Source organism: Mirounga angustirostris, unplaced genomic scaffold (genome assembly GCF_029215605.1).
Source record: "Mirounga angustirostris isolate CCGP_5_RB_7025 unplaced genomic scaffold, mMirAng1.0.hap1 SCAF_8, whole genome shotgun sequence".
Lineage (NCBI taxonomy): Eukaryota > Metazoa > Chordata > Mammalia > Carnivora > Phocidae > Mirounga > Mirounga angustirostris.
In genome coordinates, this window is record NW_026991716.1 from 52,380,931 (window position 1) to 52,395,906 (window position 14,976).

General features: G+C 38.8%; 1 protein-coding gene across 3 annotated transcripts in view; it reads left to right on the top strand.

Annotated features, from left to right (window-relative positions):
- The window catches only part of PRIM2 (DNA primase subunit 2), a 329,039-nt gene that overhangs the window by 265,325 nt on the left and 48,738 nt on the right, over nt 1-14,976 (top strand). For all 3 annotated transcript variants that reach the window (XM_064597736.1, XM_064597737.1, XM_064597738.1), the window contains one exon: nt 10,687-10,813. In XM_064597736.1, coding sequence (XP_064453806.1) covers nt 10,687-10,813 — 127 coding nt within the window. The remainder of the gene's footprint in view (nt 1-10,686; nt 10,814-14,976) is intronic.

The following is a 14,976-nucleotide window of genomic DNA, read 5'->3' on the forward strand; positions in this document are numbered from 1 at the left end:
GATGTCTAAACCCTGTTCCAGCTCTTAAATTTTGATTCTGATAAGGAAGCTAAATTTGCCAAAGCTCCAGATTGTTAAATAAGTTGCCAGTTAAATCAACAGTGGTGTGTCCTGCATGCATTTATGTCCATTTTCATACTTTCTTTTCTCTGCTCTTTGTATTCCAGTTCATTGTCATGTCCCCAAATAGATTGTAGAAGGAAGAATATCAAGTGTGCCTAGTAATTTGAAAGCATGTGCAAACACTAGTTCTTCATTCCAGTAATATCTAACTTCAAATTTGCCATTTTTTATGATTCTAAAATCATGGTAGATTAAAAACCAGGTAAATCATGCGAATGGCTCGTTAGAGTTACTATTTCCTTGGAGAGTAGGTACTTTTCTCTGGTTTTTATTAGAATCAGAAGCATTTTGTTTAACTCTGGGTCAGTGTGACTTTGTGCTGGCCCTGGAGCGGCTGAGAGCAGAGAAGTAGCCTACAGCTGAGTGTTTGCCATGGATAACTGACACTTGCCTGTATTTACTTACTCATTTGCTCCATTTATAATTTTGTAGTATTTTCTAGAAAGTAGAAGACTAGGATTTTAATACCAGCTTTTCTACGAAGTAATTAAACTATTCACTCAACCTCTTGAAACCTTAGTTGGTTCATTTATAAAAGAGAGATATCTACCTAACTTATATACCTTACAGGTGGTATAAGGTCTAAGGAGTATCATTTTGTCACTGCTACAGATCTATAGAAATCTAAACTATTATTTTTGAGATATCACTATTACTTTATTTTTTATTGCTAATAGCAGTAGTGCATTTGTACTAAATTGCCCATTAGGAATTTAGAAATGATGTTCTTAACATCTGACTGAACAGGTAACAATTAGAATGATGTAGATCACACACAGTCCCAGGTCACGGGTGACCCTCAAATCTTGTTTTCTGAGTCGTTTGGGTATAGCCCTTAAATATGAAAAAGACAAGCCCACTAGCCCACACCCCACCTGGATTCCTGAACAGATAGCTTTCCATTTTCCTCTGATGCTTATGGCAGGTTTTTTGATATACAGATGATCTTTGATAAACACTGGCTTTACTGAAAGTGATCTGCTTAATCAGTTACCTTATATAATATAGGATCAGTCCATTTAATACTTTTTCTGTGGATTTTGGCATTTCACTGTTTTTTCTTTTTTTAAAAAAATTCTAACAAAGTAGTTCGATCAAAATTTTAAGATTTTAGCTTGATCCTGCCGGGGGGAAATTTGAGGGAAAAAACCCCAGCATACCTTGGGGTCTAGAACTGAAAATGTTCTCCATAAATTCAGAGAAGGGGATTAGGGTGTGAAGATGGAAAACGTGTCCCACTCTTAACAGTGAAACTGTGGAGAGGAGGGAAAAAAATCTTTTTTCTTTATTCTTAAATTCTCCAGGTGGGGCTCGTAAATTAGACTGGCATAAGACAGATTTAGGAGAGAAAAACAGACGTTGATTAACATACACCCTGCTCATACACTTGGGAACACCCAGAAATGAGTAACTCAAAGGGGCAGTAGGCTAAACAGAAGAAAGGGGTTTGGGGCTTCTTGGCAGGTGGAGGGAGCAAGTTCTAAGAAGTTCATTGGGAAAAGTATGGTAAACAAGGGTTATTTAGTAAGCTTTGTTATGCAATTTTAAGTCTGTGGCTTCTCCAATGATAAGAGTTGTTTTCTTCTTGGTAGGGAGTAGGAGATAACACATGGAAATTTCCTTTTTGAAAGGAAAACTTCGTGGGCTCTTTTTAGAGCTGCTCTGGCATCTGCTGGTTCTCAGTGGCCTTTAGTTGAAAATAATCCATACACCAAGGAGGCGTATTTTGGGGTGGTATATGCCGGCATCCTTCAAAATATATATAATGTGTGTTCAAACTTTTTCAAGTGAAGTCGCAGGAGTATTCAGAGGTACACTTGAATATAAAATGGAAACTGTTTTTAACATTTCACTTTTCAAACATGGTATAACAAGTTTATGCAAATTTTATACAAATAATTGTAGCACATAATTGTAGTATATACTTAGCATTTTACAGTTTACAAATTGCTTTCTATAGAGTGAAGTACAGGTCTCATTATTACAATATTAAAAATGAAGAAACAGACTGAAGTAATTTATAATTGCCTAACATTATTCAGCTAGTAGGTGGCAGAGTTAGAACCAAAATCTGGGTTATCTCTCTAAAACCTTGCTGCCTCATAAGCCTGTGAAAAGTTCTCACCAATGAGAAATGAATTAACTCTTACAGAGCAGAAGAAGAAATATTTAGTACACCATACGAGGTAATTTTCTGGATTATAGTAATAGCAGCAATGCCTTCCAGCTGTGGTACAGACTTGAAATTGCATAACTGATTTTTTTTTCTAAGGCCCTATAAAGAATTAGAGGGAGTAACTAGATTCCAAGTTTTTCTGATGAGGAAACTGGAGGCAAAACATGTAAGTAATTTAAATAGTATTAAATAACACACTAGATCTGACCCACTTAAGATAGCTTTTTCTTCCTTTTTTTTTTTTTTAAAGATTTATTTATTTATTTTGGTGGGGGTGTGAAGAGGGCACGCTCAGTCCTGTGCCCAAGATTAGGGGGAAGGGCAAAGGGAGAGGGAAAGAATCTCAAGCAGACTCCCTGCTGAGTACAGAGCCTGATGTGGGGCTTGATCTCATGACCCTGAGATCATGACCTGAGCTGAAATGAAGAGTTGGATGCTCAACTGACTGAGCTACCCCGGTGCTCCTAAGATAGCTTTTTCTAGTTAATAATAAAACTGACTACCTTGGTAATGATAACTCTAAAGTATTGAATGCTTATTCTGTGCTAGATACTATACCAAGTGCTTTCTGAAAATGAACTAATTAATCCCCACACCAACTCAATCTGTTAAGTAGTACTCCTTCACTTTTATATATAAGGGAACTTCACAGATTGGTTAAGTAACCTCCCCAAGGTCACAGAGCTAGCATGCGGTAAGACAGGATTTAAACTCAGGTATTTAACTTAAAGCCCTGCCTTAAGTGATGTGAAATGTTGGGGCTCGGAAGCCAAGCAAATAGTCAAGAAAGAATTCTTGAGATGTCTTTGGTGCAAAAAGGGTGGTTTTATTAAAATACGGGACAGGACCTGTGGGCAGAAAGAGCTGCACTGGGGTCGTGAGGAGTGGCTGATTATATACTATCAAGTTGGGAGGGGGTCAGGGATAGTAAGTCTCTAAGGAATTGGGAAGCAAGGTTTCCAGGACCTTGAAGAGCTGAAGGTCATTTATTACACTCTAGTAAAACTTTAGTCATGAGACCCTTCAGATGTGTATCAGTGGGCCATATTCTTGGAGGATGATTGCTAACATCTATCTTGAGGGAGTAGAAATAAAGGAAGTTTGCAAAGGAATTTTTATAGGATCCTGGAGGTAAGGCTAAGGTTGCCTTTTGCTTCTAGCAAAGTATTAACATTGAAGCAGTTGAGCTCCTTGAGGAAGGTCACTCAGCCTGTCCCAGGAACTTGTCAATGGATTGTAAGTTGTAAGGTTTAATTTTTTTTCCTATATTTCTTTTGCCTTTGTTCTCCACATTATTAACTATTAGCTTTTTTTTCTTCCCAGACCCTTTAGGGCCTCCTAGTCTCTTCTGAGTGTGGTTTTGGTTAGAATATGTATGATGTTTCAGTGACCTTGAGAGTTAAATTGTCGTTAAAGAGTTAAAGAGAAGTATTTAGAATCTGTAGGTGACTGATCACAAAATTAGTTTTACAGATAGTAACTGAGTATATTAAGTAGGCATTTAAAAACTGGCTGCACTAGATATTAAATTCCTATAGCATGCATTCTGGTTATTAACATTGTAAGTAAAACCTGAGGGAAGTGGCACAAGAAGAAATTATCAACAGGTCCAGAAACTATAGAAGAAAGTGAACAATAATGCACTGAGCAGAGGCAGTGGGATGGGATGATTTCATACTCTTTCCTGGTTGCAGGTCCACTTACATGTAGGACCCTGCTGCTAAACTGTGAGTTCCTGTTATTATTTATGGTAACTCAACTTCCTGGGACCAAACTGCTGATCCTTGATCCTTGATATGCTGAATTCTGGGCATTGAATGAGTTCCTTTGTAGTTTAGCAGGCACCCCTCCCCCCCCCCCCCGCCCACCCAGTGTCTTTTAAATATATAAATTAGAGTTCCAGATTCTTGTGGTTTAGAAACAAGTGTCACTAAAGCATTTCATAATGTATATGCCACTATGTCACTAAAGAAGGATTGAAAATGTCCTGTTAAGAAATACCATATCCTGGGCACCTTGGTGGCTCAGTCGTTAAGCGTCTGCCTTCGGCTCAGTTCATGATCCCAGGGTCCTGGGATCGAGTCCAACATCGGGCTTCCTGCTCAGTGGGAAGCCTGCTTCTCCCTCTCCCACTCCCCCTGCTTGTGTTCCCTCTCTCGCTGTCTCTCTTTCTGTCAAATAAATAAATCATAAAAAAAAAAAAGAAATACCATATCCTTGGGGTGCTTGGGTGGCTTGGTCATTAAGTGTCTGCCTTCAGCTCAGGTCATGATCCCAGGGTCCTGGGATCGAGACCCGCGCTGGGCTCCCTGCTCGGTGGGAAGCCTGCTTCTCCCTCTCCCACTCCCCCTGCTTGTGTTACCTCTCCCGCTGTGTCTCTCTCTGTCGAATAAGTAAATAAAATCTTAAAAAAAAAAAATACCATATCCTTACACTATTCTGTGCCCTCATATATATGGCTGTTTTGCCTCATTTAGGTCAAGAAGGTTTTCCTTTTCAAATATAAATATATTAGGGCACCTGGGTGGCTCAGCCAGTTGAGGATCTGCCTTTGGCTCAGGTCATGATCTCAGGGTCCTGGGATCAAGCCCCAAATTGGGCTCCCTGCTCAGCAGAGAGTCTGCTTCTCCCTCTCCTTCAGTCCCTCCCCCTGCTTGTGCTCTCCCTCTCTCATAAAGAAATAAAATCTTTTTTTAAAAAATATTTTATTTATTCATTTGAGGCACAGAGAGAGCATGAGCAGGGGGAGAGGCAGAGGGAGAGGGAGAAGCAAGCTTCCCGCTGAGCCAGGAGCCCGATGTGGGGCTCGATCCCAGGACCCTGGGGTCATGACCTGAGTCAAAGGCAGACGCTTAACCATCTGAGCCACCCAGGCACCCCAAGAAATAAAATCTTTAAAACAAAACAAAAAAGCTAATATTGAATATAAGTATATCTCTGAAGGATAATTGCTTTTTAACCATTCTCACTTTATTGTACAAGCTGAGCTTGACCATAATGAATGGCAGTTTTTGTTGCTTTGCTGATGGGAATAATAATTCATCTTGGGCTTTTCTTGTTAGTAAAGACTTTCTTCCAAGGAAGACCATACTTTTTTTTCTAGGTAATTGAATGTTTACATCATGGTCTCTGAATATATATACTCATGGCTTCTGAGTAGATTTGGCTGTAATACTTTTAAAAGTATAATAAGATAAGGTCGCTAGACCCTGGGTAGGACTGGTATAGTAGGTAAAGTTGTAAGAGACAGGAGCAGGATAAAGATGTGCCTACTTTATAATTTTTCTTGAGTTCCTTTGGTAACATAGTGCCGCTGAAAATAATACCGCTGTCTTTGGCAGAAATGCACATTTGTGTGTTGCCAGTGCCATAGCTGGGATGTCAGGACTAATTTGGAAGGTTGAAAACTGCAGCTCACCCACCGTAAGACCAGTGTCGATTTTCTGGGATTTGCCATCACTGGACAGAATGGGATGGAACCCAAGAAAGTGTGTTCTTTTCTTGGTTCTCCCTACGTCTTTGTGGTTTAATTTTTAATACGTAGAGATAGTCCTTTGAGTTGTAGATGTGGACACCTAGAAAGTATTCTCTAAGAAAATGTCAGCAAGCCTTCTTGTGGAACTATAGATCCCAACAGTTATTTCTTATTGCCCTTCCTTGAGGCATTGACAGTGACTGGAACATTCTAAGTACCAGACCAGAAAGGCGCTGATAGCACCAGAATGCCTAGAAGACCATACCCCACTTGTCCCCTTCCCTGCCTGTGATCAGTTGCTGAACACGTACCGACCCCCACCTGAGATCCTTTGCTCTCTCTGCCTGCTCTCTTGCACGTACCCCCCGAATCTCTCTTTAGAAAACTTGAGGTATCCATCTTACCAAGTGGAGAGGTTGGTTGTTCAGGCTTGAGCCGGCCACCTCCCCCAGCTGCCAGCACCCGAAATAAATCTCTCCCTTTCTCTTTTCCAAATCCTCATCTCTTGAGTTACTGGCTTCTCTTGCGACAAGTTTATTTGGAGTTTGTTCCACAACAGTGGTGGCAGACCGAGCCCAGCAGCTCTGCTTTTGATTTGCCCAGACCCCTGGAGATTGCCTGGGATGGAGCAGTGGGCTGGAGCAGTGGGCTGCAGCAGTGCCCCAGGGCTTCTCCATTTATTTCCTGGGCTTCTCCATTTATTTCCTGAGTTAGCGGCTTGATAGATAACTTCAGTAACAAAACATCTCCCAATCAGGGTGCCTTCTGTACGATATTTCGAGTTTTCTAGGTTGAAAACTAGAGATGGCAGTTTGTGTAATAAATACACGAAGAGTCTAAAAGTGGGGTTATGGTAAGGGCCACATTTTAAACATACATACATGCAGGCAGTAAATAAATTGGAAAGAAGAGGGCGGTGAAATAAACCAATGTTAGCTTTTTTCCCTGTAGAGAGAGTAGTTTTCTGTTACTTCTACAGAATAGCTGACCCAGAGTCTTCTGATGAACATACAGAAATCTTGTATCTAACTAAATTCACTTCATACCTAAAAGTTTTCACAGAGATTGATTATAGTTAATGTTTAGGATTAATGAAACAAGCAGAAGGTATTCATAAGAGATGTTTAACTGGTACTTTGAACATTCTTGTTTTCACCAATAAAAGTTACTTATTTTGAAAGTTTTCTTTTAGTTGGAATGCCATTTGTTTTCCTGGTTGTGTGCTTGTGAGCAGATAGATAGGTAGTTAGGAAGCCATAAGCTACTGATTGCTGAAAACTCCAGCAGGTCTTCTTTAAAATAGAAATTGATAAGCAGATTCTAAAATTTATATGGAAATGCAAGGACAAAGAATAGCCAAAATAATATCGAAAAAGAACAAAGCCAGGGGACTTAGATTATCTGAATTTGAGACTTAACTCTAAAGATTTCCTGATTAAGACAATGTGCACTGGCAAAAAGATAAACGTACAGATCAGTGGAATAATACAGTGTCCAACAATAGACCCACACATTTATGGTCAAATTTGAAAAGGGTACCAAAGCAATTTATTTATTTTTATTTTTAATTGAAGTATAGTTGACATACAATGTTACATTAGTTTACTGTATACAACATAGTTACTCAACAATTGTATACATTATGAAATGCTCACCATGATAAATGTAGTCTGTCACCATACAGTGTTATTACAGTATTATTGACTGTATTCCCTATGCTGTATTTTTGATCCCCGTGCCTTAATTTATTTTATAACTGGAAATATGTACCTCTTCATCTCCTTCACCTATTTCACCTATGCCCTCACCTCCCTTTCCTCTGGCATCCACTAGTTGTTTCTCTGTATTTATGAGTCTGTTTCTGTTCAAAGCAATTTAGTAAGGAAAGTATCTTCAACAAATGGTGTTGAAGGGTACCAGAATCTGCCACCCCAAAATATGCCACTTTGATGTAAGGATTATTTTGAGCTAAAGGCAATTGAGAACCAGCAGATTCAAGAACACTTTACCTCCTCCTAACCACCTAAAAATAAAGTATAAATTTCCCCTCTTAAGGGAAATTTACATTTGTAAAGATGTCTGTACCAGAAAGAGAGCTACTCTAGACAACTCTTATCACCCAAAAGATTCATCTGCAGAACAATACAGCCTTTATTTACCATACGTTTTCTCCCCTCACCTTCTCATAATTTGCCTCTCCCACCCAGAATCCCTTTTCCTTTGTTTAGCCTAAAATGGTATGTAAACCTCAGTCCTTGGGCTACCTCAAGTCCTATTTCTTTGTAAGACTGCTAGGAGTGTGCTTATGTACATACGTAATTAAACTGGTTTTTTTTTTCTTGTGAATGTCTTTTATCCTTTTGATTCGTGGGCCCCAGCCCATGAACCTAGGAAGATAAAAGAAAAAAGATCCTCCCTCCCCTACAGGGGATAGAAAAACAGCCTGGACTCCTACTTCACACTACACACAAAAAAATTAACTTGAGATGAATCAGGACCTGACTTTAAAGCTTAAACATTACTGCTTCTAAAGGACAGTATAGGAGAATATCTTTGCAAGCTATCTTAGGACAGTGAGAGCATTACCATCAAAAAAGTTGATAAATTAGGGTTCATGAAAATAAAAACATTTGCTCGTCCTATCAGAAGATAACATCAAGAAAATACATAGAAAAGCCACAGGCTGTGAGAAAATATTTGTAACACCTGTATCTGACAGCAGGGCTGTGTTGAGAACATACCAAGAATTCCTACAAAGAAGACAATCCGTTTTTTTAAATGGGAGAAAAGATTTGAACAGACACTTTACAAAATAAGGCGTATCACCAGCCAAGAAAGTATGTGAAAAAGTGCTCACTAGTGTTAGTCTCAGGGAAATGTAAAGTGAGATATCACTACCTACCCATTAGAATGGCTAAAATGAACAAAATTGAGACAGCACCAAACTTTCAGGAGAGTATGGAACTCTCTTGCATTGCTAGTGGGGTATAAAATAGTATGGCCACTCTGGAAAACTGTTGGCAGCAATTCTACTCCTATATGTTTATTCGAGAGAAATGAAAACATATGCCCACAAAAGTCATCTACAAGAATGTTCATGGCAGCTTTATTTGTAATAGCCAAAACCTGGAAGACCCAGGTATCCATCAAGAGAGGACTAGATCAACTATCTGGTATATTCATGCAGTGAAACACTACTCGGCAGTAAAAGGAAGAAACTGCTGATAATGTTACCCATCAATCCAGCATAGCTCCTAACTCAGGATGTGAACAGGTAGGTAAGCCCTGGTGTGCTGCCATGGCCAACTGCCCCATCCTGGGGAATACTGAGAGGGCTCGACAAATGGAAAGCATAGTTCCAGGCTGCGTTTCCAACACTGTTGCCGAACAAACCTGGATAAACTCATTGCGAGAGAAGCCAATAACTCAAGAGACAAAGTTTTGGAAAAGAGAAGGGGAGGGGTTTATTTTGGGTGCCAGCAGCCAGGGTGGTGGCAGGCTCAAGTCTTAATAACCTTAATAATTTTCTTGGTGAGATGGATGCATAAAGTTTTATAAAGGTTCAAGGAGGTAGGAGCAAGAAAGCAGGCAGAGAGCATGAGATCATGGGTGGGGGTCAGTATGTGTTCAGCACCTGATCACAGGCAGGGAAGGGGACTTGTGGGGTGTGGTCTTCTAGGCATTCTGTTGCTCTTGGCTTTTCTGGCCAGGTGGTTGGAATGTTCCAGTCATTGCAGAACATCTTTGTCAATGCCTTCAAGGAAGTGTGATAAGAAATAAGTACAATGGGGTTTTAGTTAGAGCATGAATTAAATGGTCTTGTCTATTTCTAGTTTTAACTCTTGGGGTCTGTAGTTCAACAAAAGGGATTGCTGACAATATGTGTAATGAATAGCATGCATAAATCTCAAAAACCTAAAAAATCATGAAGGAAGTGAGATACGAAACACTGTATACTGTATGATTCCATTTATATAAAGTTGTAGAATGGTAAAACTCTGGTGACGAAAATCACATCAGTAATTGCTTCTGAGTATGTAGGGAGGGGAAGAATGTTGACTGAGAAGGGGCACAGGGAACTCTGGGTTGATGGAAATGTTCTGTCTCTTAATGGGGTTATGGGTTATATAGGTACAATGACTTGTCAAAATCAATAAAACTGTAGATTTGAGATCTGTGCATTTCATTATATGTGAGTTATACCCTCAAATTTAAAAATCTCACCCCCAAAATAATACAGTATTTTCCTATCTCTTAATCTGGGTTCTCTTTCTTACTTTCCTTAAAGTATTGGACAGCTAAGTCCCACTATTCTGAGCTTTTCAATGGTTGTTAGTTCCTGTTTTCTTTCTGTCCCACCCAATTCAAAGTCCTTTTTATACTGTTAGCTGGCTTTATAAACATGGAATCAGGAATTTCAGGTGGGAGACCATTGCAATAGTTCATTCATCAAACATCTGCTTACTTTTTGCTTTATATAGTGAGGAAACAGAGGAAGGAATTAATTATGTTAGGAGGCATTTCAGAAGTAGAGTAGGTAGGATAGATGAATTCAGGGAGTACTAGGATCAGGGGGTAGAGAAGAGACTAAACTGCTTATATCCAGCGCAATATCTGGAATCAAACCAAGAAATGGGTGAATTGATTGTTCTTAGGAAAGGATTATCCTCATCTGTAAACATATATAAACATTCTCTGTCTCTACCTGAGAAATTTGTTTCCCATAAGTTTTGCACTTTTAAAAAAATTTATTTATACACGAAGGACTCAAATGATGTATATGATATGTACATCTGCCAATGAATGCTGAATTTATTCTAGAAAATACCATTTTGTACTCTGATTCTAGCTGGCACTGCTGACACGATATTGTACGGTATTGGCTTACTTTGTCTCTTTTTCCTCCAATCAGTTTGATAAAGGCTACTCTTACAATATCCGTCATAGCTTCGGAAAGGAAGGCAAGAGGACAGACTATACGCCTTTCAGTTGCATGAAGATTATTCTAACCAATCCACCAAGCCATGGGGATTATCATGGTAAGTGCTTCCACTGGATATATGTTTGTGAAGTGTAGAAACCCCTGAGCTTTGTGGGAAACAGTGAGACAGCGTGATGGCTTTTTGCATCACCGCATCACCTGTAGCTTATGTCAGTCATTGGTATCAAGCTAGCGCTCCTTTACTTTTCTAGTGATTTGTCTTACACTGAACTAGGTCAGCGAGAGAATTTATTCAGCTATGCTTCGGATGGTGCTGGACCAGGCTCTTCAGTTCTGTTTCCCCCCTTCACCTGCTGTTTTCTGTTTCTCTCATGATTAGGAGACTGATACAGGTTCTTCAAAGGTTTTTGAAATTGAGTACCTTGAATTTTAGGATAGTTGATTCATTAATTTTCAAAAGATTACCGAAGAAAGGTGTGTTTTATTTTCATCACTGTTAGAATCTGATTAACGAAGATTAAGTGAGGAATTTAGCAAGTTGTGGTATCAATTCGCCTCAGTTATTGTAGGTTAAAAAAAAAAGCCTAAACTGTTTTTTGTGGATTTCTGAGTTCAGTGGCTTTTTTCTAAAATAATTCTCTGATCATACCTTGACAAGCTCCTCATTTGTCTAGTATGTCAGAGAATGATTTTAATAGTCCATATTAGTAAATCTTTTAGATTACTAAAGCTTATTGCAGTATGTGATGAAACTTTTTTTTGTTTTGGCATTTTTTTTTTTTACGTGTATGAGAATGTTAATTGTTGTTTTAGCATCTTGAATGGAATTCGTTTTTAAAAGATTATATACTTTAAGGCTGTTAGGGATTAAGAGCAAAGAATCACAAACAGAATTTTAAGGAAGATGCTTCACGTGTCCAGAGCACTAAAAAAATGCCTTTTCTTTCATATTTAATAGATGAAAGGTGGTGAGTACTAGTATACACAGTGAGTTCTTCCCATCACTTTTGTCACTTACTGAAGGTACCTTCTAGAAATGCAGATTATCAAGGTCCACTCTCAGACTTATGAAATCAGATTTATTTGCAAGTGCCCTGGATAATTTTTGTCTTCTAAACTCTGAAAACCATTGACCAGATACTTCTGTTGAGAAAATCTATTACTTTTCTTAGCAGCCACACCACAAGCAGTTAACTCACATTTAGTTTGGCCTAGTAAAACTCCCAGGGATTCCTCTATCAATGTCCAGATCCTAGGACTCCTCACTTAGTTGATTTTTATTAGCTTAAGTGCAGGATTTTATATTATTCCTTATGAAATTGAATCTTATTTATTCCAGTCCATTCTGTTTATTTTTTAATTTAAACCCTGTCAGTTAAAAAACAATATACTTTGCACTCAGTAAGCTCATATTATTTATTAGAAACATTAATCTGTCCTTTTTTTAATGAATAAACTTAATTTTTTAGAGCACTTTTAGGTTCACAGCAAAATGGAGCAGGGGGTCCAGAGAGTCTTCTCGCATACTCTCTGCCCTTATGCTTGCACAGCCTGCCCCACCATCAACATCATCCTGCACCAGAGTGGTTTGTTGCATCTGAACTGAGAAGAATGTATAATCTGCTGTTACTGGATATAGCCGCTTTGTAGATACCAATTATATTAAATTAATTGATGGTCCTTTTAAATTCTACGATTATTGTTGCTAATTTACTGCCTGCTGGGTCTGTCCATTTCTGATTGAGAGGTGTTGATGTCTCAAATAGTGGATACATCAGTTTCTTGCAGTTCTACCAGTTTTGCCTCTTGTATTTTGGTGCTCTGTTGTTAGATGGAAACACATTAAGGACTGTTACATCTTCTTGGAGTATGCATCCCTTTATCATTATGTAATATCCTTGATAAATTTCCTTGCTCTGAAGTTTTTATATTACCTTTATTTATTGTCTGATGTTCTCATCTTTAGGTAGATCTGAGTTTCTGGCCTATATCACCTTCCTTCTCTTTGAAGAACAACTTTTAACATTTCTTGTCTTACAGGTCCACTGGCAACAAATGTCATGTCTTGTTTGTCTGAGAAAGTCTATTACTCCTTGTCTTTTGAAGATAATTTCACAGGGTACAGAATTCTAGATCTGTGGAGGTTTTTGTAGGTTTTTTTTTCTCTCAACACTTTAAATATTTCACTCCAAAAGCAATCACTCCACCCTCTTGCTTGCATGGTTTCTGATGATAAGTTAGATAGAATTGTTATCTTTGCTTCTCTGTAAGTAAAGCATTTTTTACATCTGACTTCTTTTAAGATTTTTTTTCTTTATTTTTGGTTTTCTGAAGTATGAATGTGGTATATCTAAGCTGTATTTTGGGGGGCATTTATACTGCTTGGTGTTCTTTGGACTTCTGGATCTGTAGTTTGGTGCCTGACATTTATTTGGGGAAAATTCTCTGTCACTCTTGCCTCGATATTGCTTCTGTTCCTTCCTTTGTCTCTTCTTCTGGTATTCTCACTGCCACCTTTCATAGTGGCCCACAGTTCTTGGATATTCTGTTCTTATTTTCTTTAGTTGTTTTCTCTTTGTTTTTCAATTTTAGAAATTTCTATTGACGTATCCTCAAGCTTAGAGATTCTTCCCTCAGCCATGTCTACTAATAAGCCCATCAAAGACATTCTTCGGGGTGCCTGGGTGGCTCAATTGGTTAAGCGACTGCCTTCGGCTCAGGTCATGATCTCAGGGTCCTGGGATCGAGCCCCGCATCGGGCTCCCTGCTCGGCGGGAAGCCTGTTTCTCTCTCTCCCACTCCCCCTGCTTGTGTTCCTTCTCTCACTGTCTCTCTCTCTGTCAAATAAATAAATAAAATCTTTAAAAAAAAAAAAGACATTCTTCATTTCCATTACAGTGTTTTGGTAGCATATCTTTTTGATTCTCAGGATTTCCATCTTTCTGCTTACATTACCTGTGACTATATATTGTCTGTTTTTTCCATTAGAGCCCTTAGCATTAATCATATTTTAAATTCTTAGTCTGATAATTCCAATATCCCTGCTGTATCTGACTCTAATTTTGATGTTTGTTCAGTATTTTCAGACTTTATTTTTTACCTTTTGATAAGCCTTGTAATTTTTTCTTAAAAGGTAGACATGACATATTGGGTGGAAAGAATTCCAATAAATAGGCCTTTAGTAATATGGTGGTAAATAGGGAGGTGGAGAGGGTGGTGTTCTGTAGGCCTGATTAGTCTTTTAGTGAACCTGTGGCCCTGGGCTATGAACTTCTACATGACTCTCAGTTATTCCCTTCCCTAGGTAGGACAAGATGGCTAGGGGAGACTGGAGTTGTATCTCCCCCCTTTCCCCCCACCCCCGCCCCCCGTAGGTTGGCTCTGATAAAACCCCAGAAGTTTAGGCTCAGGTAAAATAGTTTGTTCTGAGGGCAGGCCTTCGTAAGAACAGATTGCTCTAGAGAATCAAAATGGTTACTTTTCCCCTCCCCATGCCAGAAGCACAAGAGAATTTCTCTGTTATTCACCATGAGCACCTGGTAGAGCTCCTAGAAGTTAAGCTTCCTTCTCTTTGAAGAACAACTTTCTGAAGTCCAGACTTCAGAAATTTGTCAATTACAGGTTAGGTTTTTCCTACCCCAGCATTGGTTCCTCCAGAGATATCTGTTCTGGTATGTTGTGATTCTCTGTATCTGCCTCTATCTTCAGTTTTGGCGGAAGGCAGTGGTGTGCCCTGTGATCTCACTTCTCTGATGAGTCTAAGCAGAATTGTTGATTTTTCAATTTGTTCAGCTTTTTCCTTGTTAGGATGTAGTGATGATGTATAAGCCTCTCATGTGCCAGACTGGAAACCAGAAATCTCTGTCCTTTTAGTTTTATGTTATTTGTAAAAACTATTTAGTCCCCTGTGTTGATATTATTTCATTAACCAGCACTCCTTGGAATGGTTGTTCAACCAGTTATGAATCTGTGTATAACTATATTCCAGACTATGTTTATCCATTTCTTCCACAAACATATGTTGGAAGGCTTGTCAAACACGTAACTGGGTATGCATTCACTGTTTTCAGTTACCTACTTCAACCCTTTCTAGTTTTGAAGATCACGTTCTCTGATGTGGAAGATAGAAACAAAATAAACAGGAGTTACTGAGTTTTGCTTTCTTTCTGTCATCTGTTAAAATAATACCAGCTTCCCTAAGTAGTAATCTGGTTTTTTTCTGTTCTGCTTATTGTCAGTGTAGCTTTAGAACACTTTTGT